The following is a 22,728-nucleotide window of genomic DNA, read 5'->3' on the forward strand; positions in this document are numbered from 1 at the left end:
TCCTTCCTTCCTTCCTTCCTTCCTTCCTTCCTTCCTTCCTTCCTTCCTTTCTTCCTTTCTTTCTTTCTTTCTTTCTTTTTTTCTTTCTTTCTTTCTCTTCCTCCTCCTCCTCTTCTTCCTCTCTCTCTCTCTCTGAAGGTTTTTGCCATAGAGCACATGTGCTCACCAGGGAGACAGAGAGAGGAAAAGTGAGAAATCAACTCCCAGGGGGGATGACCACACCACAATTCCTTCTTATCCATTCCTCTCTTGGGATTTTGGGCACACACACACCCACACATGCACCCAGTGTGAGTTTCAAGCCATCATGTCTGAGACTGAAACTGTGGTCAGCCTTGTGAGAGTCCAATGCCACCACACCACCTGCCAGCCCCAGATGACCCTTTTTTTAATGTTTTGTGAGTTCTGTATATATCCTCATTACAAGTTCTTTGCCAGATATTTGATTTACAAATGTTTTCTTAAATTTAGTGATTTTTGTTTTCACTCTCTTAACAGTATCTCTGACTTTTGCTGTCACATCTAGGACATATGACGAATCTTCTACTATATTTTTTTCTCAGAATATTATAGGTTCAGATTTTACATTTAAGTCCGTGACCATTTTTGAGTTAATTTTTATATATGTTGGAGGTATTGATTAAGGTTCTTTTTTGTGGGTTCATAAGACTATCCAGTTGTTCCAGAACTATTCTTTGAAATAAGAATTCCCAATTTCCATTTAATTTCTTCTAGAGTTTCATCTAAAATAATTGTTATGTATAAAGATATAAAATTACATTTATAAATGTATATAAAGATATATATTTAAATATAACATACATAAATTCCACAGTATGCATGTAACTTGCATGTAATGAGCATGTAATGTATGTGTGCATGTAAAGTATACATATAAAGCATGTGTGTATGAGTATGCATGTGTGTAATGTATGCATGTAATGTATGTATGTGTGTGAGTATGTATGTAAAGTATGTATGTATGAATATGTAACTTGAATTATCACTAAGCAAACACACTGTATAGCCACTGTTTAGGCCAAGAGGTAGAATATAACAGGCCCTAAGGATCTCGAAATGTCCTCTCCTGACTTCCAACATCATAGATTAGCCTTTGTGGGAAGCTGCACACCAGCGAGTCTGCCGAGGTTTCTCAGAGGGCAAACAATTACCATGATTGGCTCCCTTCCAAAAACCTGACCTTCGAAACCTTGCTCTGATTGGCCACTAGAATCCCTCAAATTTGCATATCCGGCACCTCATGATTGGTCCAAAAGCAACCAATCATAACCCACTGTTAACAACCAATCAGGGCCCACCGTTTACAACCAATCACAGTCCTCCGTTTACAACCAATCACGACCCACCGTTTACAACCCACCAGAGTGTATATAACCACGATGCCTGGCCCACAGTAGCCAGACCATACAGACGACCGAGAAGACGACACAGACTCGCTGGTGTGCAGCTTCCCACAAGCCTTAGCTGTTCTCTTATTATATATAGATAGAATCATGAAGTATGTATTGTTTTGTTTCTGGTTTGTTTTGCTCATCAGTAATGTGTGACATCCATCTATGTTAGGGCATATGCAGGATAGTTCTCTTGGTGGCCTTGGTCCAACTTAGTACTCCTCCCTTTTACACTTATAGTTCTCAAGAATAACTGTAGAATATGCTGAGAATGTAAAATCCTGAACTATGGAGGAACTGGCTGAAACAGCCTGGGTTTTGTTTCATTCCTCCCTACAAACAAAATAGCCTTCAGTGCTTTAGCCCAGCGACTTATATTGCCCTGGAATATAAAACCCATGATCGACTGCTTTCCAGGGTACGTCAGCTGTGGTGCTAGTGGGGCACATGCAGATGAGATTCTATCTGCCCCTGACAGCTTTCCTGAACCTTGGGGGAGGGGGCAGCTTGTAATAACTTCTAGGCTCTGCTGTCCTTGGCTGCCTGTTTGTAAGTAATAAACCTGCTCTGTTTATCTTGCCATGTGCGTAGGTGTTCTGTCTCTCACCTGCCTCTGGGCAGTAACCAGCACATTAGGTTATACTTCACAACGTGCAGTTGTAGCTCATTCCTTTTCATTACCATACAGCATTTCATTGAATGATTATGCCAAAACTTACCTTTCTATGGCTGGTGGACATTTGGATTTCTTCCATGACTTAATAGTATTAGGAACAGTGTGGCCTATTTTCTAGAGCACATGTTCATCCTTTTCTTTAAGGTGTGTGCTTACACTTGTTGGGTCATGATATGTACAAATCATTACCTTTAACAAATAATGGCAAACTGTTTCCCAAAGCAATTATATTATTAGATGGCTGGGGAAGTCATGACATGTTTTTACATGTTTTTCTATGCAAAAATGCATCATGACTTTCTCGATAATCCAATAGTTTACATTCCTACTAATAGCGTATGAGAGTTTCCATTTTATTTTTTATTTTTTTACATTTTAAAATTTCATTTTCTTTTATACATTCAATCACATTATTTAGCTTACAAAGTGAATATTTCAACATGTGAGCATTTCTCCCTAGTCCAGTTGGTAAAACTATAAAATATCTTCAACAGATAATACCACATTTCTTTGTCCCATTAATACTTTGCCTCCCTATTTTTTTCCATTTTAACATAACATAATTGTATTTTTGTCTGCCTAATTATAAATTTTCTAGTGAGTACATTGTGATGTCTCAATGGACATTTGGGGGAGGGACAGGGAGGCAAAGCTTTAATGGCACAAAGAGGTGTGGTATTATCTGTTGAAGATATTTTGTAGTTTTATCAACTGTACTAGGGAGAAATGTTCACCTGTTGAAATATCCATTTTGTAAGACAAATAGTAATGTGATTGAATGTATGGAAGAAAATGAAATGAAAAAAAAGGAAAAAAAGAATTTTGTAATGCCTAAAAATCACCAAATCCCAGGCTTTATCATGTCTTCACTTTTAAACTTTTTAAAAACTTCACTTTTTCCAATTTTGTTTTATCTTTGCTTATTTCTTTATGCACAGTACAGTACTATGGTCTTACAGGAACTTACAGTGTGTGAGTTTCTTCCTAATGAGTTATTGTGATGTACAATTTTACCTTGCTCTAACTAGACCAATGATTGATACCCACAGATTTTTCAGATTATAAACTCTTATCTCCCATAGTCCTCTAGATAGAAATTAGAAATTATTCTTTCATTGGCTATGTTAAGATTCTCTTTGTTAATTTATGAGATGTTGTTGCCTGATTTTTAATCAGTATGTTTTTCTTAGAACTGTACCTCACAGTAAAGAATGTTACAGATAATTCAGTGTACATTTGCAGAATAACCATTGGAGCGGGTTTTGAAGGTTCACAACATAATGTTAAATGTTGAAGATGGTGAATACGTTTATAGCCTCAGTTTGTTTATTACACATTGTATATACTCTTTTGAAAACCATTCTGTAACCTACAAAGATCTGTAAAAATTATATGTAAATCATAAATTAAATATTGAAAGAGGTTAAAAACAAACAAAACAAAACAAAACAAAATTTCACTTATCTGAGTAACCATTGAGGTAGAGTACATTTTCTTATGTTCTCAGGTCATTTGGTTTTCCTTTTTAGTGAAGTAACTCTTCATCTCTCTCGTCTGCTCTTTTGTGTTGTTTGTATATTTCTTATTGATTTGTAGGGGTTATTTTATATATTGCAGAGAGTAGTATTTTATCATTCATGAATATTATAGATAATCTTTACATCCGTATTGTTTGCCTTTTATTGTTATACTTTTAAGATTTATAATAATTTTATTGCTATTTCTAATTTATGTGTAATAGTTATACATCTCTGTGAGGTACAGTGTGGTTTTTCAAAGCATGTATATAGTGTGTAATGATAAAATCTGGAAAATAAATGTGTCTTCTATCTTTAGTGTTTATCATTACTTTGAGTTGTACATATTCAAAATCTGTTGTTCTGGTGATTTTCAAATACATATTAAATTGTCACCAAAGTTCTGTACTGTGGTATAATATTCTGTAACCAATTTCACTTATTTACATGAATTCTTGTATCTGTCAACCAAGTTCTCCCCTTACTCCCCTTTTCATCTTATGATATCCACCATCATACTCTACTTCTGTGTGATTGAGTCTTTTAGCTTCCTCTAATGAATGAAGACTTATGCATCATATTTATCTTTCAGAGCTTGGCTTATTTCAATTAGCATTATTTCCTCTAAATTCATCCTTCTTTTTTGCTATAAATGTCACTGTCATACTTTTAATCTTTTTTTTTTTTTTTTGGGGGGGTTTTTGCCATTGGGCCTTGAAATATTTAAAAGTCTTTTCTTTTATGAGTAGTGGTTTTTATGTCTTGATTTAGAATTCTGTCCCTATCCCAATCTTATTAAAACATTTTCCTATATTATTTTATAGATGCTTTATTGTGTTACCTCTCAAATTAGATTTATAGTTTACCTGTAACTCTGAATTTTACACATGCTTAAAGAGATTAAATTTCATTTTCCCCCATTTAAATATTCAGTAACTCATCTTTATTTATGGAAAAGATCATCCTTTCCCTGCTGTTGTACTGTGAAGACAACATACTGACATAAATCATTTTTCTACAATAAATCATGTGTCTACACATGTTAAGATTCTCTTTTTAGTTCCACTGGACTTTTTGTCTAGCCTCATGTTAATAGCACATCATGTTTTAAAAATTATTTATTTAATTTTATTTATTAATTCATTTATTTTAATTTGACTAGAGAGAGAGACAAAGAGAAAGTGAGAGAAAGAAAGTAAGAAAGCCAGCCACTAGGTCTGAGACTTGAACTGTGGTCAGGCATGTGGGAGTGTCCAGCTCCTTAACCAGCATGCCACTTGCTCATCCCAGTAGCCCCTCATATTAAACATTGTATTGTGTAATGGAATAGTTTTTTTTACCATGATTTGTGATTCTCCCACAATAGTATAGCACTAACTTGATATAAAATAGATATCCTTGGGGCCAGCAGGTGGCATGGTGGTTAAGGCACTGGACTTCCACATGGCTGATTATGATTTGGGTCCCAGGCCTGGCGGCATGCTTTCTTACTTTCCCTTTCTATCTCGCTCTGTCTCTCTCTGGTCAAATAAAAAAGTAATAATAACATAAAAATTAAACAATTCTTTAAAAAATTAGATACTCTATATGAAGTCATCATGATGAACCAGGAACACAGTAAGAACTTTTCCTGCATTCTTTCTGTCAGTGTTTTAGAGTAAAAGGAATGTACCCTTACAGGGACTAGTGACATTTGAGGATGTGGCTGTGGATTTCACCAAGGAGGAGTGGCAGTATCTGAACCCTCCACAGAGGACCCTATATAGAGATGTGATGCTGGAGAACTACAGCAACCTGGTCTCTGCGGGTAAGAAGGGCTTCCTTGGGTAATTATACTTCCTTGGGTAGTTTATAATTAACTTTATCCAGTAGAGGGCATTTTCTTTCTAATATTCTATTTTTCTGTCCTGACAAAGTGTTTAGGAAATCAAAACCCAAGGCAGATGATTTGATTTTACCTCTGTGTTAAGCAATAGGTCCTTTGTGAAGTCCCCACACAGCAACTTCCTTTCTCAGGGGCCTGGTCATTTCTCATTAACAGGGCGGCAGGTTGCTAAACCAGATCTCATCCTCAAGTTGGAGGTGGAAGAGCCACACCCAGCAGAAGTAAAAATCCCAACTTGGAGCTTTCTAGGTAAGTTGGATTGATGTAGGCTCTGGTCTCAACTTATCAGTCAAGGTTAAGGCCTTCTGAAGGAGTTTTCAGGAAGATCTTGGGAAAAGTTTGGGGCTTTGTGGTGCTGTTAGAAGACAGGGACATAAACACTAGAAACAGACTGACACGCCCTCCCATGTCTCTCACTCATCAGGCCACTCCTGAAGTTGGTGTTCACCTGCCAGCTTCTGCACAGTTCTTTTGTCCCATATGTGTCTTTTAAATGCCACCTCCCCCCAGTAATAGTAAACATCTGTTTTTTTTTTTGTTACTGCAGTGACCATGCCTCTTAAACAGTTCTCATCTGTCACTGACTTATATGAAGCCAGGCTCATGTTAGTCATAAGCCTAGACTCTTTTTTTAAAAATTTATTTATTTTTTTAATTTTTATTATCATCATAATCTTCTTTATATTACATTGGATTACATATAACTTTACAGTGTATTACATTGTTTTTTCAAAAGGGAATGCCATGCATGTCAGTCAGTACAGAGACATTAATCTCCCCACTTCAACATTCCATATCTTTTCTGTTTTCCCCAATCATTATTTTTATTATTCTAATTATTTTTATAAAACAGTCAATTGCTATTTCTCATTTTGCTTGTAAAAATACTTTGCCCATCATGAAATACTTCTCAGACCAATCCAGTTGAGAATACTATACATGTCATCATCAACAGTTAATAACCCCTATCTGTTTCTCACTAACGTCCTGTCTCTCTATTGTTCACTTGCTATCTTTCTCTATCCTCTTCTCTTCACTTACCCCATTCCACACTGTCCTATTCTCATTAAGTACCTTCACTGTGTTTATGTCCTCCGAATTTTTGCTCTCTATTATAGAGTGCGGATAGTCGGTATATATTGAGTGGATACATACAATATCTTTCTTTCATAGCCTGGCTTACTTCACTCAGCAATAGATCCTCCATATCTGACCATTTTCTATCAAATTCCAGGGTCTTGTTATTTTTTATGGCTGAGTAGTATTCCATAGAGTATATATACCACACTTTTCCAATCCATTCATCAGTTTGTGGACATTTAGGTTGGTTCCATGTCTTGGCAATTGTGAATAATGCTGCAATAAACATGGATGTGCAAGCACTTTTCTGACTGAGCGTTCTCCTGTCTTTTGGGTAAATACCCAGAAGTGGGATTGCTGGATCAAATGGTAGTTCTATTTGTAGATCTTTGAGGAACCTCCATATTGTTCTCCACAGTGGTTGAACTAGTTTACATTCCCACCAACAGTGTAGGAGGGTTCCCTTTTCACCACATCCCCGCCAACACTTATCACTTTTTATATTCTTAATCTTTGCCATTCTGACAGGGGTTAGGTGGTATCTCATTGTGGTTTTTATCTGCATTTCCCTTATGATGAGGGATGTCGAGCATTTCCTCATATGCTTTTTGGCTGTTCGTATGTCTTCCTTAGAGAGACTTTTGTTCAGCTCACTTTCCCATCTTTTAATCGGGTTAATCATTTTTTTTCGCATAAGGCACTTGAGTTCCCTATGTATTCTCGTTATCAGTCCCTTGTCTGAGGCATATTTAACAAAAATATTTTCCCATTCTGAGGGTTGTTTTTTTTTCTCCCTTATTTTTCCTTTAAAATTTTATTTATGCATCTCTTCTGAGAGAGACAGAGAAGGATCCCCAACAGGGTCTGTGATCCACTCCCAGCTAGTTGAGATTATAGACACATGCACACATGCCTAGTGTGTGGGGAAGACCTTTAGAGGTGAACCCAGGACTCTCTCATGTGGATTGATCACTGTGGAGCCTTATCCTACTGCTGTACTACCATTGGGCCCCTACCTGAGTCCATTTCCCTATTCAGCTTACATATTCCTATCAGATGTACTCTCCAAAAAGATTTTGGTTATCTACTTTTAAAAATAGTTTTACTGAGATATAATTCATATATCATAAAACTCAACCTTTTAAAGTACAATTCAGTGTTTTTTGGCATATTCACAGAGTTGTACATTCATAATGTTAGTATTATTCTGAGACTGTTTTTATTTATTTATTTATTTTACATTTTTTAATACATTCAATCACATGATTTAACTTACAAGGCGATCATTTCAATATAAGAACATTTCTCCCCGGTCGATTTGACAAAAATATAACTACATTACCTCCCTGTCTCAACAATGCTGTCTTCAAGTGGGGAGATTAATGTCTCTGTACTGACTGACATGCATGGCATTCCCTTTTGAAAAAGCAATGTAATACACTGTAAAGTTATATGTAATCCAATGTAATATAAAGAAGATTATGATGATAATAAAAAATAAAAAAAAATGCTATCTTCGTATCCCTACTCCAAATGTCCTTCCCCAGGCCCCACTCCTCCACACACACCACATCTGGTATTCACATCCACCTCTTGTGTTTGTACATCCTTTAGTCCATCAGTTTCAGTTATAGAGCATACACATTCAGTATATATTAAGTGGGGACATACAGAGTCTCTCCTTCATAGCCTGGCTTGCTTCACTCAGCAGTAAATCTTCCATATTTTTCCACTTTTTGTGAAAAGCCAGGGTTTTGTTGTTTTCAGTGGCTGAATAGTTTTCCATAGCATATACGTGCCAGTTTTTCAATGCATTCAGCCATACGAGGGCATTTGGGTTGGTTCCATGTCTTAGCAATCGTGAAAAGTGCCGCAACATCCCTTTATGCTCAAGACGCTCAGCAAAATTGGCATACAAGGGTCATTTCTCAACACAATAAAAGCTATCTATGAAAAACTCATTGGGAATATCATCCTGAATGGAGAAAAGCTGAAAGCTTTCCCACTAAAAACAGGTACAAGACAAGGATGCCCACTTTCTCCACTCTTTTTCAACATAGTACTGGAAGCCCTTGCCAACGCAATCAGAAAAGAGGAAAAAATTAAAGGAATCCAAATAGGAAAAGAAGAGGTAAAACTCTCTCTATTCGCAGATGACATGATTGTGTACATAGAAAACTTAATGATTTCCATGAAAAAATTTCTGGAAATAATGCACGAATACAGTAAAGTTGCAGGATACAAAATTAATATACAGAAGTCTATAGCATTTCTATATACAAACAACAGGCAGATGGAGATAGAACTAAAAAAAGTTATTCCATTTACCATAGCCACCAAATGTATAAGATACTCAGGGATAAATCTAACCAAAGAAGTTAAAGACCTCCACAAGGAAAACTGTGAGAAGCTAAAAAAAGAAATTGAAAATGACACAAAAAAGTGGAAGGACATCCCATGTTTCTGAGACTGTTATATGGCTATAGTGAGTGAATCAACTGAGGTAATCATGTTTACATATGAAATATTATATGTAAATTCATATTTAGAAAGAGTATATGTAAATTCATATTTACATACAAAAGATTTACATATGAAAGAAAATATGTGAAAGATTTACCTGGCTCCAAAGTAAAAATCTAAAAAACAGGGTATATTCAGAGAAGTCTAGCTTTCCCTTTCCATTCTACTCTTTGTCTTCCTTTCCCCATAGGTAACCTTTATTAAAACTTAAAGGTTAACCATTCCATCATTTTTTAATTAAGCAACATGAACTTCTATGAATATATATTTATATTTTCATTTGCTTCGTTAGGAAAATGATAGTCTATTGTATACAGTTTTATTCACTGTTTCCTAAATATTCAAGAACATGTTAAGTATGTAGAGATATTCCTAACTTCTTTTTACAGTAAGGTGGTGGCTCTTAATGATCATAATAATAGTAGTTATTAAAATAGTAGCAAGCATTTTAAAGCATTTCTCATGTATTATGCATGTCCTGTTATATGTAATTTTTTTAAAGAGGTTTTTGCTATAGGGCTCATGTGCTCACCAGACAGAGAGAGACAGAGAGACAGAAAGCAAGAAATCACCTCCCGGGGGGATGACCATGCCGCAATCAACTTCTCTTCCATTTTCCTCTCAGGATCTTGGGCATGCACGCACACGCGCCCGGCGTGAGTTTTAAGCCACCAGGTCTGGAACGTGAACCACGGTTGACTACGTGGGAGTCCAGCAACATAGCCTTTACGCTAACTGTTGGCCCCTGTTATATGTAATTTGTAATTTAATTTTCTTAACATCTATTTGGGTCTGTTTTGTTTCACAGGTGTGAAAAAAAAGTAAGATACAAATAGATTAGGTAACTTGTGTAGGTCACAGAGCGACCTTAGTGAAAGGCTAATCCAGGATGCGCTCCTGGGCTAGAAAGCTCACAACCTTAACAACATGGGCCATACTGCTTCTTACCAGATGCTTGGGTCACATCAAGCACATTTTAAAAACTCTTCCAGTGATTCTTGTTCATATCTGTTTAAGAATGAATGCTTTGCTGTCCAAAGAAAGAAAGTCACAGAAGGGAAACCACTGCTGTATAATCCATTTTAAAATTCAGTATGACTATGGAAAAATGTTAACATAATTGACTCTAAGTGGTAATATATGTCATTATTGTATTTCAACTTTTCTTTATGCTTGACATTTTTCATATGAAATTTTGAAAAAAAGTATATTACAAAAAATGATTAAAGCTCAGTATATATGCAAAGAATACTTACCACATTTTATTGACTTTAAGATACCATTTTAAGACATTACCAAGAAAGAAGAATGACCACCAATTAATATATGATATGACATCAACTGTAAGGTGTATCTAGATTTAGGAATGTTAAAGTCTGAAATAATGTACATCTTGCAATTGATGAAACATGGAATTAAAGGCAAGGGTTTTTTTTAAGAGTTTTTTTTCCCCATAGGGTACATGCACTCACCAGAGAGAGAGAGACAGAGGCAGACAGAGATGGTGAGAGGGAAAGTGTTAGTTCATCCCCTGGGAGAATGGCCATGCCACAATCCCTTCTCCTACATTCTCCTCCTGGGATCTTCGGCATGTACGCACACATGCTTGGTGTGATTTTCAAGCCACCAGGTCTGGAACTCAAACTGTGGTTGGCCATGTGGGAGTCCAGCTGTAACTACTACACCATCTGCTGGACCCAAGACTTTGTTGTTTTAACTGTTTAAATGAATGGTATAGATGGCCAGCAGGGAGGGCAACTGTAGATACTAGAGAAAGTAAGGATAGGGGTAATATGGGGATGGGTAACAGAAGGAGGGAGGGGAACGGGGGTTAAAAAAAAACAATACGTTTAGTTAACACAAAAATGAAAAGTTATTTGCTGATAATAATGTATATTGTAATGTCTTTGTCTTGACTGATATGCACTGTATTCGTGCTGGAAAAAGCAATACTATATACTGTAAAGATATATAGTGATTAAATGTAAATTAAGAAAAAAATTTTTTAAAGACGACGTTAACACAAGTTTAAGTTACATAGTTAGATCAGAGTAAGCTTTTTTGAAAAGACTGAACCATCTCCTGACAATTATCTGGATTCTGAATACAGCAAAATATGGAGAACATGTGTTTGTGGGAACATGAGGAGATGTATGGAGTTAATAACAGGTATAGTTTTTAGTGGAAACAGTATAGACAGGAGCAGAGAGGGTAGTGTTGAAAGACTGAATAGGAGCTTAGATGGATACCTGGATGAATTCAGGTTAGGCAAAGATTTTTACATTTTTCTTTATTTTGTCAAGTTAATCTAGATTTTTCTGTCATTCACTGAGAATGCTGAATCAGAGTTGTTATAAGACTTGGATCCCATAATCATACCATTGCATTTCTTACTATGTGGAAATAATATAAGTAGGATACAGTTAACAGTTTATATTGATAACAAATTTAAGAGCATTGAGGCCAGAATTGATAGATGGAAGTCAGAGATGATATAAAAGGAAAGGTAAGAAAGATTTAGGTGTTGGGGGTTGTCCTTGGTAACAAAAAGCCTAGCAAGTAGGAATGTAGTAAAAGACTCTCTATAGGAACCTTGATAAAATAAGAAGATAGTACCAGCTTCCATATGGCAGGGCATTTTTAAAGAAGTTCTGTTCCATAATATCAAACTATAAAGATTGTTTATTGTACTTTTTTCTAGAGGTCTGCCAAGTTGGTGAACAGATCAAGAGACAGCATCAGGTTGACCAAGATGAATGTCTGTTGATGCAAGTTGTATTCCCTGACAAGAAAACAATTACTACTAAGAGTGCTCATGACTTTAATGAATTTGAAAGCACACTTCATCTGAGTACAAACCTTGTGGCTTCCATACAGAGACCCCATAAATATGAACCATTTGGAAATAATATGGTAGATAACTTAGATGTATTTAGTAGAAACTCTGTGGAAAAGAAACATGACAATGGATGTGCAAAATTATTCTTCCATACTGAGTATGAGAAAGCAAATCCTGTAGTGAAACCTTATGGATACAAAGAGTGTGGGAAAGCCCTCAAGCGAAAGAAAGGTCTTAGTCTACATCAGAGAATTAAAAATGGAGAAAAACCCTTTGAATGTACAGCATGTAGGAAAACCTTTAGCAAGAAATCACACCTCATTGTACATTGGCGAACTCATACAGGAGAGAAACCATTTGGATGTACTGAATGTGGAAAAGCCTTTAGCCAAAAATCTCAGCTCATCATACACCTGAGAACTCACACAGGTGAGAGACCCTTTGAGTGTCCTGAATGTGGAAAAGCCTTCAGAGAAAAGTCAACTGTCATCATACATTACAGGACTCATACAGGAGAAAAACCTTATGAATGTAATGAATGTGGAAAAGCCTTCACTCAGAAGTCTAACCTCATTGTCCACCAGAAAACCCACACAGGAGAGAAAACCTATGAATGCACTAAATGTGGGGAATCTTTCATACAGAAGCTTGATTTGATTATTCATCACAGTAGTCATACAGGAAAGAAACCTCATGAATGTAATGAATGTAAGAAAACTTTTAGTGATAAATCAACTCTCGTTATACACCAAAGGACTCATACAGGAGAGAAACCTCATAAATGTACTGAGTGTGGGAAGTCTTTCAATGAGAAATCAACCCTCATTGTGCATCAGAGAACTCATACAGGAGAGAAACCCTATGAATGTGATGTGTGTGGGAAAACCTTCACCCAAAAATCAAACCTTGGCGTACATCAGAGAACTCATTCAGGAGAGAAGCCCTTTGAATGTAATGAATGTGAGAAAGCCTTCTCTCAGAAATCCTATCTCATGTTACATCAGAGAGGTCATACAGGAGAGAAACCCTATGAATGCAATGAATGTGAAAAAGCATTTTCCCAGAAGTCATATCTCATTATACATCAAAGAACTCATACAGAAGAAAAACCCTATAAATGTAATGAATGTGGCAAAGCCTTCAGAGAAAAGTCAAAGCTCATTATACATCAGAGAATCCACACAGGAGAGAAACCCTATGAATGTCCTGTGTGTTGGAAAGCATTTAGTCAGAAGTCACAGCTCATAATACACCAGAGAACACACACAGGAGAGAAACCCTATGCATGCAGTGAGTGTGGCAAAGCCTTCAGAGAAAAATCAACATTCACTGTACATCAGAGAACTCATACTGGAGAGAAACCCTATAAGTGTACAGAATGTGGGAAAGCCTTTACCCAAAAATCAAACCTTATTGTACATCAGAGAACCCATACAGGAAAGAAAGCTCATGGGAGAGGCCATACCAGGAAATCAAAGCTCATTGCCCATTAGAAAGTAAATCAACAGTATGTTATATACACTAAAGGAAGGTTGTGTCTATTTAATTAATATTTTAAAAGTATGTTCAGACTTCTGGTTTAAATATAGAGAGTAAAGCCAGTCTTTCTGTTTTCATCTCAGTCTTCATTCCAAAAGCTGTGGGAGAAAAAGAAGAAGTGGTGTAATCTCTGTATCTGACAAAATAGGAAGACAGCTGAAACCTTGATGAGAGGGCTGCCCGAGGCAGAGGAAATCACGTAGCTCTGCAGGAGATTTCAGAGTGCTCAAAGCTGTAGATGTGAGATGGCACTGGTAGGAACTCTTAGCTGAGGTTTGGGATATACCCTGAGGTGCAAAACCATATATAGATATAATGATGATAACACAGTGTGTGGGTAGACAGGAGGTAGGATATTTCCTAGACCATTTGGGTTTTAAGAAAAACAGGCAAGGCCCTTGACAAGGAATCAGCCAGGTAAGCTATGTTTGCAGAAAGTAGTCTGTACTGATGGAACAGTTACAGAGGTGCTAGAAGGAAGAGAATGGTTCAGCTGTAGGGTTCCATTTACTGACTTGGGAGAAGCAAAGTTCTGAAAGAATTAACAAATGCAAGAAGAAAAATCCTCATTGTTAGAAAAACTCTCATCTGCCTAGAATGTGGCCCTGCTTTCTGCCCCCATGTGAATCTCCAGCAAATAAAAAGTCATGAAAAACTCTTCTCATTAAAAGAATAATGATTCAAAAGTAACCAAAACCACACATGCATGTGGTTTTTGAGCTACCAATTCTACTTCTAGGAATGTATATATTCATTATGTGTAAAAGTTGAACACATACAGAGGATATTCATTGATGTACTGTTTGTGAAAAAATTAGAAGCTGTCCAGTTGATACCACCAGGGTTCTGCTTCCCAAACTTGTGGTATATTCATTCAGCAAAGTACTAGGCAGACCAAAATGAATAAATAAAGAGAACTCAGATACCATTTATGTAGTGATGTGGGGTAATCTCCAAGTTACGTTATTAGTTAGGAAAAGCAAGGTGCAGGATAGTGAGTATAACATGTTACCATTTGTGTATAAAAAGGAGAAAAAAATGGTAAGTACATAGCTTATTGTATATGCATAAACTATTTCTGGAAAGAGACACAAAGAAGTTGGTAACCCTGATTACCTTGGGGAAGGGACAATAGTGGCTGAGGGAGGAGATGGAATTGGGAGGGAGACAATTGTGTTTCCTTTCATAGCTCATGAAAATTGTACTATGTGGATGTACTACCTTTTTAGCAAATAAAATGTTTAAAACATATTTAGTTTAATTTGATATGTTTATGGAGTTTAATTTTTTAAGTGAATAACCAGGCAGCTAGAACAACAGATATTTAATCAGTTCCAAAGGCACATAGGCATTACTTTCCTGAAGGTGCCTAATAAAGTGATTTTCAGGTCAGCTTTACCACATTAGCTTAACCTAAAATAGTTGAGACTGGGACTCCCTTCCTCCCTCCCTTTCTTCCTTTTTCTTTCTCTTTTAGAGAGAGATGTTTGTTATAGGGCACAAGTGCTTGCTGGAGAGACAGATAGAAAGTGAGAAATTACCCACCTTGGGGGGATGCCACATTGCAATCCCTTCTCCTCCATTCTCTCAGGATTTTGGGCATGCACACACATGTGCCTGGTGTGAGGTTCAAGCCACTAGGTCCGGGACTCAATCCACAGTTGACTATGTGGGAGTCCAGTGATGTAACCATTACACCATCTGCTGGCCCTTACTTTTCTTACATAGTATGCTTAATGACATCTGTGAAAAGATCCTGTACTAAGACCCAGTATCTTTCCATATCTTAACAAAATGACTTAAATTACTTCATTTGTAAAGATACTTCTTACAAAGATACAAATCCACATGGAGGTTGAGGAACTCCCAAGGTTACTCACTGCTGTGATGTATTTTCCAAGGTGAGAAACAATTTGAGAGTAATGGCATAAGTGGATACAGAGACAATCTTGACAGGACATTTGCTGCAGAACAAGAGGTCTTGCTTGTGAATTACTGTATTTGTGGGCCTCATGCTTCTGGGGTTTTAACTGGGGCCTTCTCTTTGGTAGAACTAGACAAACCACACTGTAAAACCTGGGCAGGGGCATTGTTTGGATCTATGAATATAGGTGAGTAACTTAGACTCAAGACCCTGTCTGTGTCTTCCTAGGACTTTCCTGCAAACAAAAACAACCCCCCAACACCCCCCCCCCCAAAAAAAAAAAAAATCCTGAGAGCTCCCTTTGTTATGAACTGTTCAAGTCAGACCTATCAGTCAATGCCTCTTCTAGGAGAGGAAATGGGTTGACCAGCTCTCTTCTGGGGCAGTGTGCTGGGAGGATGCCTGTGGGGAAAAGAAATGAAGTGATTTCATCTTCCTACTTAGAGAATCTTCTGGGATTTCAGGTCCATTAAAGGTCATCCTATAGTGAGGAGGGATGGGAATCAGATCTTACCATTTCTGGTGGATCTTGGACTCCTGCTTCCTGGGACACATAAGGCAACTTATGAGCTGCATGAAGGTGAAAGGTGTGCGAGGCATCGACCTAGAGGGAAAGGGATGGGGATGAACAACAGAATGATGAGTAAATGGACTGGAATTAGGGGACAAGGGACAGAGGGTGATGAAGGGCCACGTGTGCATGAATGGAGAAGAGTAAGGAGAAATATCCAATGGGGTGAGTTACTTGAGAAATGGCAAACATGAGTAATGCTGGAGAGAGTGGGAGTGAATGAGCAGACTGAACATTGGCAACATGGACAATAGAATAAATTGGAAGTGAGGAGGCATGGTGTGAACCATGGTAGTGAATGGGATTGGATGAAGAGAGTGGTGTAGATATATGTTCAGGAGGCTAATCAGTGAGCTACTGCTGAGGTAAGTGGGATATATCATTGGCCCTGAGCACCTTCAATCTGATTAGGCTCTTGTTCAAACCTCAATTTTGGTCTTGGATCTGGCAGCTTAAAACACACTGGGTGGGGACCAGCAGTTGGCATAATGGCTATGTCGCTGGACTCCCATGTAGTGAACCAAGATTCAAGTCCCAGACCCAGTGGCTTAAACTCACGCTGGGCATGTGTGCGTGTGTGCCCAAGATCCCAAGAGGAGAATGGAGGAGCACGGATTGCATCATGGCCATCCCCCCGGGGGGGTGATTTCTTGCTTTCTCTCTGTCTCTCTGGCAAGCACACGCGTCCTATAGCAAAAATCCTCTCCTAAATAAATAAATAAATAAACTTAAAACACACACACACACACACACACAAAAAAAAAAAAAACAAAAAAAAACCACCTCACACTGGGTGCATATGTGTGTGTGCCCAAGAGCCCAATAGGAGACTAGAGGAGAAGGGACTGCGGTGTGCCCATCTTCCCTGGGAGATGATTTCTCTCTTTCTGTCTGTCTCTGGTGAGCACATGCACCCTATAGCAAACATTTAAGAGAATAGGGGTTTATTTTGACTGTTTTGGTGGCTGGGAAGTCCAAAGCATCATGAAATGGCAGATAGCTTACAGGATGGCCAACAGGAACACAGAGGATGTCAGACATATGCAAAAAGAGAAAGAGATGGCTATAGTCAGCTCTCTTTTTAAAAATAGCAACCAGGAGAACTAACTCCTTCTCATGAGAACTAGAACTTGTTGGATCTCGTAAGACATCATTAATCTATTAATGAGAGTGCTGCCTCCATGATACGATCACCATGATCTAATCGTTGTCCACTAGGCCACATATCTCCCAATATCAAATTGTAAAACATGAAATTTCAGGAAACAAACCATCATCCACACTGTAATACAACCTTCCAGAACTCTCTGTCCCAAACACTACGAATTTAGCTGCTGAGTGACATCTTCTAGGCATATAATCCCTTCTGCAATTTCTCCTGTCCATTGGGATTTCCATTGCCCTCATCCCTTTCTGGGTGGTGGCCCATGCCACTGTCTCAGTAGATCTGCTATGAGGGCCTTCCCCTCTAATTCAGCTTGTTCCAGCACCACCCAAATTACAACTCATTGAGTTAATTTTAATGTCTCATGATCACTTCTTTGATCAACTTCCAAATCTTGAAACTCACTACATGGGGTGATAAAGACGGGGTTTTGGTGATTTTCAAGGAATTGTCAGGAGTCTACCCAGTTAGTTGGATAATCAATCAGCAAATTGCTATCAGATAGCCTCAAGTGGTTGGGGCTCACATCTGGAACACCACCAGGTTAGTTTTGCATGGTGTTACTCTGAGTACACTCTATTTTTTTTGCAGTCTTTCCCTGTGTCTCATTACCCTCAGGTGACAACAGTAACAACAAACAGTAACAAGAGTGTTTCAATGAACCCAAACCATAAAAATTGGCTTTTAGGTCAGATGTGCCAAGTTTCCCTGGGTAGTAGTTCATCCTGCACACTAGGGAAGGTGTTGGATGCTCTGAGAACTATGGACCTGAACAGAAGGGTATACCCAAGCTGGGCCTTGCTCAGGGATGCTTCTCACCAAGATACAGGCCAAAAAGGAGGTGGGAGTCCAACTTAACCTGGAGACCAAATGGAGGGGAGCATCCTGGAGAAGAGGATTGGTGCCCTCTAGAGGAATAAGCAGCACACGATACCACGACAGTGGTGAGAACAATTTCCCCTTTTCTTTTGCTGGTAACCACACGTAAAGTCATGAAGATAGAAGACACAAAAGAGGAGGGTCAGGAAGGAGAGATCAGTTCTCATGTAGAGGAGTCATATTCTCTCATCCTAAGGCCCAATCTCTCCTTAAGGATCTAACCCAGGAAGCAGATGAAGGGCCGCCTGGATATATACAGTGTATCTGACAATAGACAGTAAGCTCTACCTGATGGGATGAAATGAAACACTTGACTGCAAGATGGAAAATGGATCCTGACTAAAGGATTCTGTACAATTAGTGGGTGGAAGTACAACCCCTGTCCCCAAGGAGTCTTTGGGCTGCAGTCCACACAAGCCTTGTTGATGTGGAGTTTTATGGTCTGGAGAGCTGCCCACCCTACATGAGGCTCATAACCTCCTGGGCAGATTGTTAATGGAAGATGCTAGCTGAAGTCAAAGTTCTCCAACAGTGGTGATGACAGAGTGGGCTAATGAGAGAGCAGGTGACATGCAGCATAATGACTTGACAAGTCTGAAGAGGAGGAATTGAGTATTGAATCCAACAATTGTTTCTCAGGAGGACTCCTGACAAATGTAAGTCCTGTTCACCGTCAATGCTGGCTAATGCTAAAGCAACTCAAGAGGCCATAGTTGCCCTGGATTTAATAGAAACTCAATAAAGTCTAAATTAAAATCAAGTGTTGCCTGTTAATTCAATAAACAATACCCCACTTGGCCTAAATCAAAATGACTATCAACAGCAGGGCTTCCCCACTCCTAGGTCAAACAAGTCACCTACTGACAGGTCCCTGCATTAACATGAACCCTGAGATGAATAAAGAGGTAATACTGGACCCTGAAGGGCAAGAGGATGCCTAGTTGAGTGATCTCTTGTAAATCAGTGGACCAATACAATACTTACTAGGGTTGAATTACAACCATGGCAGGCTTCCTTTTTGGATACAGCCTCACCTTTGGCACCTGCCTTTGGTCTCTGCCAGTGACAGTGACCAGCCCACACACAGAGAGCCAATGGTCATGGAAGCAGGCCCCTTCTGGGAGATGACTGCTTTTTTTTTTTTACCACACTAACTGTGGTTCGGGTTCCAAAAAACAAACAATATGGGCTAGCTCTGTTGGGGACAAGCGGTCGAATCTTCCAAATGCCAGGAAATATTTACGCATTAAAGGGACACTCCCCAACCAGCAGGTGACCAACTTAGGAGGAGGATCAGTTAAAGGTGTAATTATCCACCTAACACTTAAAACTGGCCCAGTTTTACACTGTGTGTTTGTGTGTGTGTGTGTGTGTATGTGTGTGTGTGTGTGTGTGTATACACACCCTAAATCCTGACTAGATGGAGAAATGGAGGAGAAGGGATTGCAGTGTGACCCCTCCCCTATTGGATAGATGCCTTCTTCCTTTATCTCTTTGTCTCTCTCCAGCAAACCCTCTAGTTTTAAAATTTTTTAAAATATGTGAAATTGACCCATATTTGCTAAAAGACATTTCTGTCTTGGTTGTCTCCAAACTGTTCTTCCTGTCATTGGAATGGACCCTTTCAGTGACTGGGTCGCCTCATGAGACAAAACAAAGACTTTCTATTGGTGGTCCTGAATCTTCCTCTACTGGTTTTGGGGGTAACTACAAAGGGACTGCAAAATGTTTGTGGAAAATATAATTAAAGGAGTTTGTTTCAGTACAAAAAATTTTTTAAAGTCCATGCATTTTTTTTCCCATAATTCACATTTTCTATGAACTTTCTGAAGATCTCTCATATACATAGTACGAGTTAAAAGCATGGTACTGAAGGATGACAGACTGGCAAAGGAGTTAAAGAAGGAGTACCTACTATCTCACCTTTCAGTTCTTTGGTATATTCTGTGCGTAAAGCCAGTACTACTGAGTGGAGACTAACTAGACTACAGAGAGTTAAGGAAGGTTGTTCCCTTCATTAGTGCACCTCTACTAGATATCGTCACCATTAGAAGGGTGCCATCCAAAATAACTTGGGTAAGTGGTTTGGAATTATAGACTTGGCTGACATGTTCAAGTCTGTGAAAATTTCACAGGAGAGTCACAATAGCCTTCACCTCTGAGGATTAACAGTATGCCTTTCCTTTGTTGCCTCTGGGGTACTTCAGCAGCTCCAGAATTGTGTATGAGCTATGCCGACAGGACCTAAATGCCTGCCCCACACTCATGCCAGAAACTTAGCTTTGGCATCACATGAATGACATTCTTGTCACTGGACCTGACCACAGTGTGTCTCACAGGCCATCACATCGTGGATGAACACCTCAGGGGGATGGGCAAGTGCCCTCCCTAAGGTACAAGGACCCTACTCTGTTCAATTGTGGGTTATATATAGAACACAGAAAGGCAAACTATTCCTGATACAGTAAAAGTCAAACTCCTAGAGTGCCAAACTTCATATGGAGTAAGGAGGCTCAGCATTTGGATTCTGGCACCAACACATTCCTCACCTCTGCTGGATCCTACATATTGAGTTTGTGTAAGTCTTCCATTTTTTTCAATGGGAACCTGAGCAACTGCAGGCATTACATAAACTAAAGTAGGCTATTCACTTTGCCTCTTCCACAAGACTAACAATTAGAAGTTTCAATTGCCCCCAAATTTGCTTTCTGGAAATGGACAGGCAAACACCTACCTATGGGCTATTACAGTAAGTGGCTCCCAGTCCCACCTTAAAGGTATTTGCCATTAGCTATGCACTGTCTGGTAGTGTACTGGGAACTTACTGAAACTGATGGGGAGAGTCAATTACACTAACTACCAAGAATCCTATCATGCTCTGCACAATGGAAGAAACTCCCCATAAAACCACATCAGCAGTTTTCTTTTTTTTTTCTTTTTCTTTTTTATTCCAAGTTCTTTTATACATTCAATCACATTATTTGGCTTGCAAAGTGAATATTCCAACAAGTGTACATTTCTCCCTAGTCCAGTTGATGGTACTATAAAGTTATCTTCAACTGATAATAACCCATTTCTTTGTCCCATCAATACTTAGCCTCTTTATTTTTCTCCCAAATGTCCTTCCTAAGTCTCTACTCATTCACTCACCCACTTGCAACACTATATCTGGTATTCCCAACCATTTTCTGTGTTTTTATATCCTTTAGTAAATCAGTTTCAGCCACACAGTGTGGAAACTCGGTATATATTGAGGACATAAATGTATCTCCTTCATAGCCTGGCTTGCTTCACTCAGCAGTAAATCTTCCATATTCATCCACTTTCTGTCAAAAGCCAGGGTCTCGTTTTTTATGGCTGAGTAGTATTCCACAGAGTATATGTGCCACAGTTTTTCAATCCACTCATCTGTTAGTGGACACTTGGGTTGGTTCCATGTCTTAGCAATTGTGAATAATGCCACAATAAACATTAATGTGCAAGCACTTTTCTGATTAAGAATTCTTCTATCCTTTGAGTGGATACTCAGGAGTGGGATTGCTGGATCATGTGGTAGTTCTATTTGTAGATTTTTGAGGAATCTCCAAATAGTTCTCCACAGTGGCCGGACTAATTTACATTTCCACCAGCAGGGTAAGAGAGTTCCCCTTTAACCACACCCCTACCAACACTTACCATTTTTGTTTTTTTAATCTTAGACATTCTGACTGGGGTTAGGTGATATCTCATTGTGGTTTTGATCTGCATTTCCCTTACGATTAGGGATGTTTAGCATTTTTTCATATGCGTTTTGGCTATTCGTATATCATCTTTAGAGAGTGGTTTTTTTCAACTCATTCTCCCATCTTATAATAGGGCTGATCATCTTTTTTCCAAACATCTGCTTGAGCTCCTTGTGTATTCTGGTTATGTCTCTTATCTGATGCATAGTTTACAAAAATATTTTCCCATTCTGAGGGCTGTCTATTCACACTAATCACTGTGTCTTTTGCCATGCAGAAACTTCTTAGTCTGATGTAATCCCACTTGTCTATTTTGGGGATTATTGACTAAGCTTTGGAGGTCTTATTTAAGAAGTCTTTCTGTACCCCAATGTCTCCTAGAGTTTCCCCAGTGTTTTCTAGAAGCAGCTTTATAGTTTGAGGTCTTAGATTTAGATCTTTGATCCACTATCACTTGATTTTTTTCAAAAGTGAGAGGTAGGAGTTCAGATTTATATTTTTGCAGGTGGAAATTCAGTTTTTCTAGCACCATTTGCTGAAGAGGTTTCCTTTTTCCCACTGGATTGACTGGTACCCCTTGTCAAAAATCAGTTGACTGAATGTTTGGGAATTTATTTCTGTGGACTCTATTCTGTTCCATTGGTCCACATGTCTGTTCCTGTGCCAGTACCTTGCTGTTTTGATTACCACAGCTTTGTAGTATTTTTTGGGTCAGTGAGTGAGATGCCACCCACTCCACTCTTCTTGTGTAGAATTGATTTGGCAATACAGGGTCTTTTATTATTCCAGACGAATTTTAGTATGAGATCTTTTATTATTCTAGGTAAATTTTATTATTTTCTTTTCTAGATCTGTGAAGAATGTCTCTGGTACTTTGATTGGCATTGCATTAAATATGTGGAAAAGTTTGGGTAGAATTGCCATTTTTGATTATATTAATTCTTCCAATCCAGGAACATGGGATGTCCTTCCACTTTTTTGTGTCATTTTCAATTT

At 38.4% G+C, this 22,728-nt stretch overlaps 1 protein-coding gene across 2 annotated transcripts in view; it reads left to right on the plus strand.

Annotated features, from left to right (window-relative positions):
• Positions 1–14,747, plus strand: part of ZNF182 (zinc finger protein 182) — a 51,536-nt gene extending 36,789 nt beyond the window's left edge. For both annotated transcript variants that reach the window (XM_014582751.2, XM_006164981.3), the window contains exons 4-6: positions 5,286–5,412; positions 5,647–5,739; positions 11,795–14,747. In XM_014582751.2, coding sequence (XP_014438237.1) covers positions 5,286–5,412; positions 5,647–5,739; positions 11,795–13,425 — 1,851 coding nt within the window. In that variant the 3' untranslated portion in view covers positions 13,426–14,747. The remainder of the gene's footprint in view (positions 1–5,285; positions 5,413–5,646; positions 5,740–11,794) is intronic.
• Positions 14,748–22,728: the final 7,981 nt, after the last annotated feature.

This window comes from Tupaia chinensis, unplaced genomic scaffold (genome assembly GCF_000334495.1).
Source record: "Tupaia chinensis unplaced genomic scaffold, TupChi_1.0 Scaffold143782_1, whole genome shotgun sequence".
Classification (NCBI taxonomy): domain Eukaryota; kingdom Metazoa; phylum Chordata; class Mammalia; order Scandentia; family Tupaiidae; genus Tupaia; species Tupaia belangeri.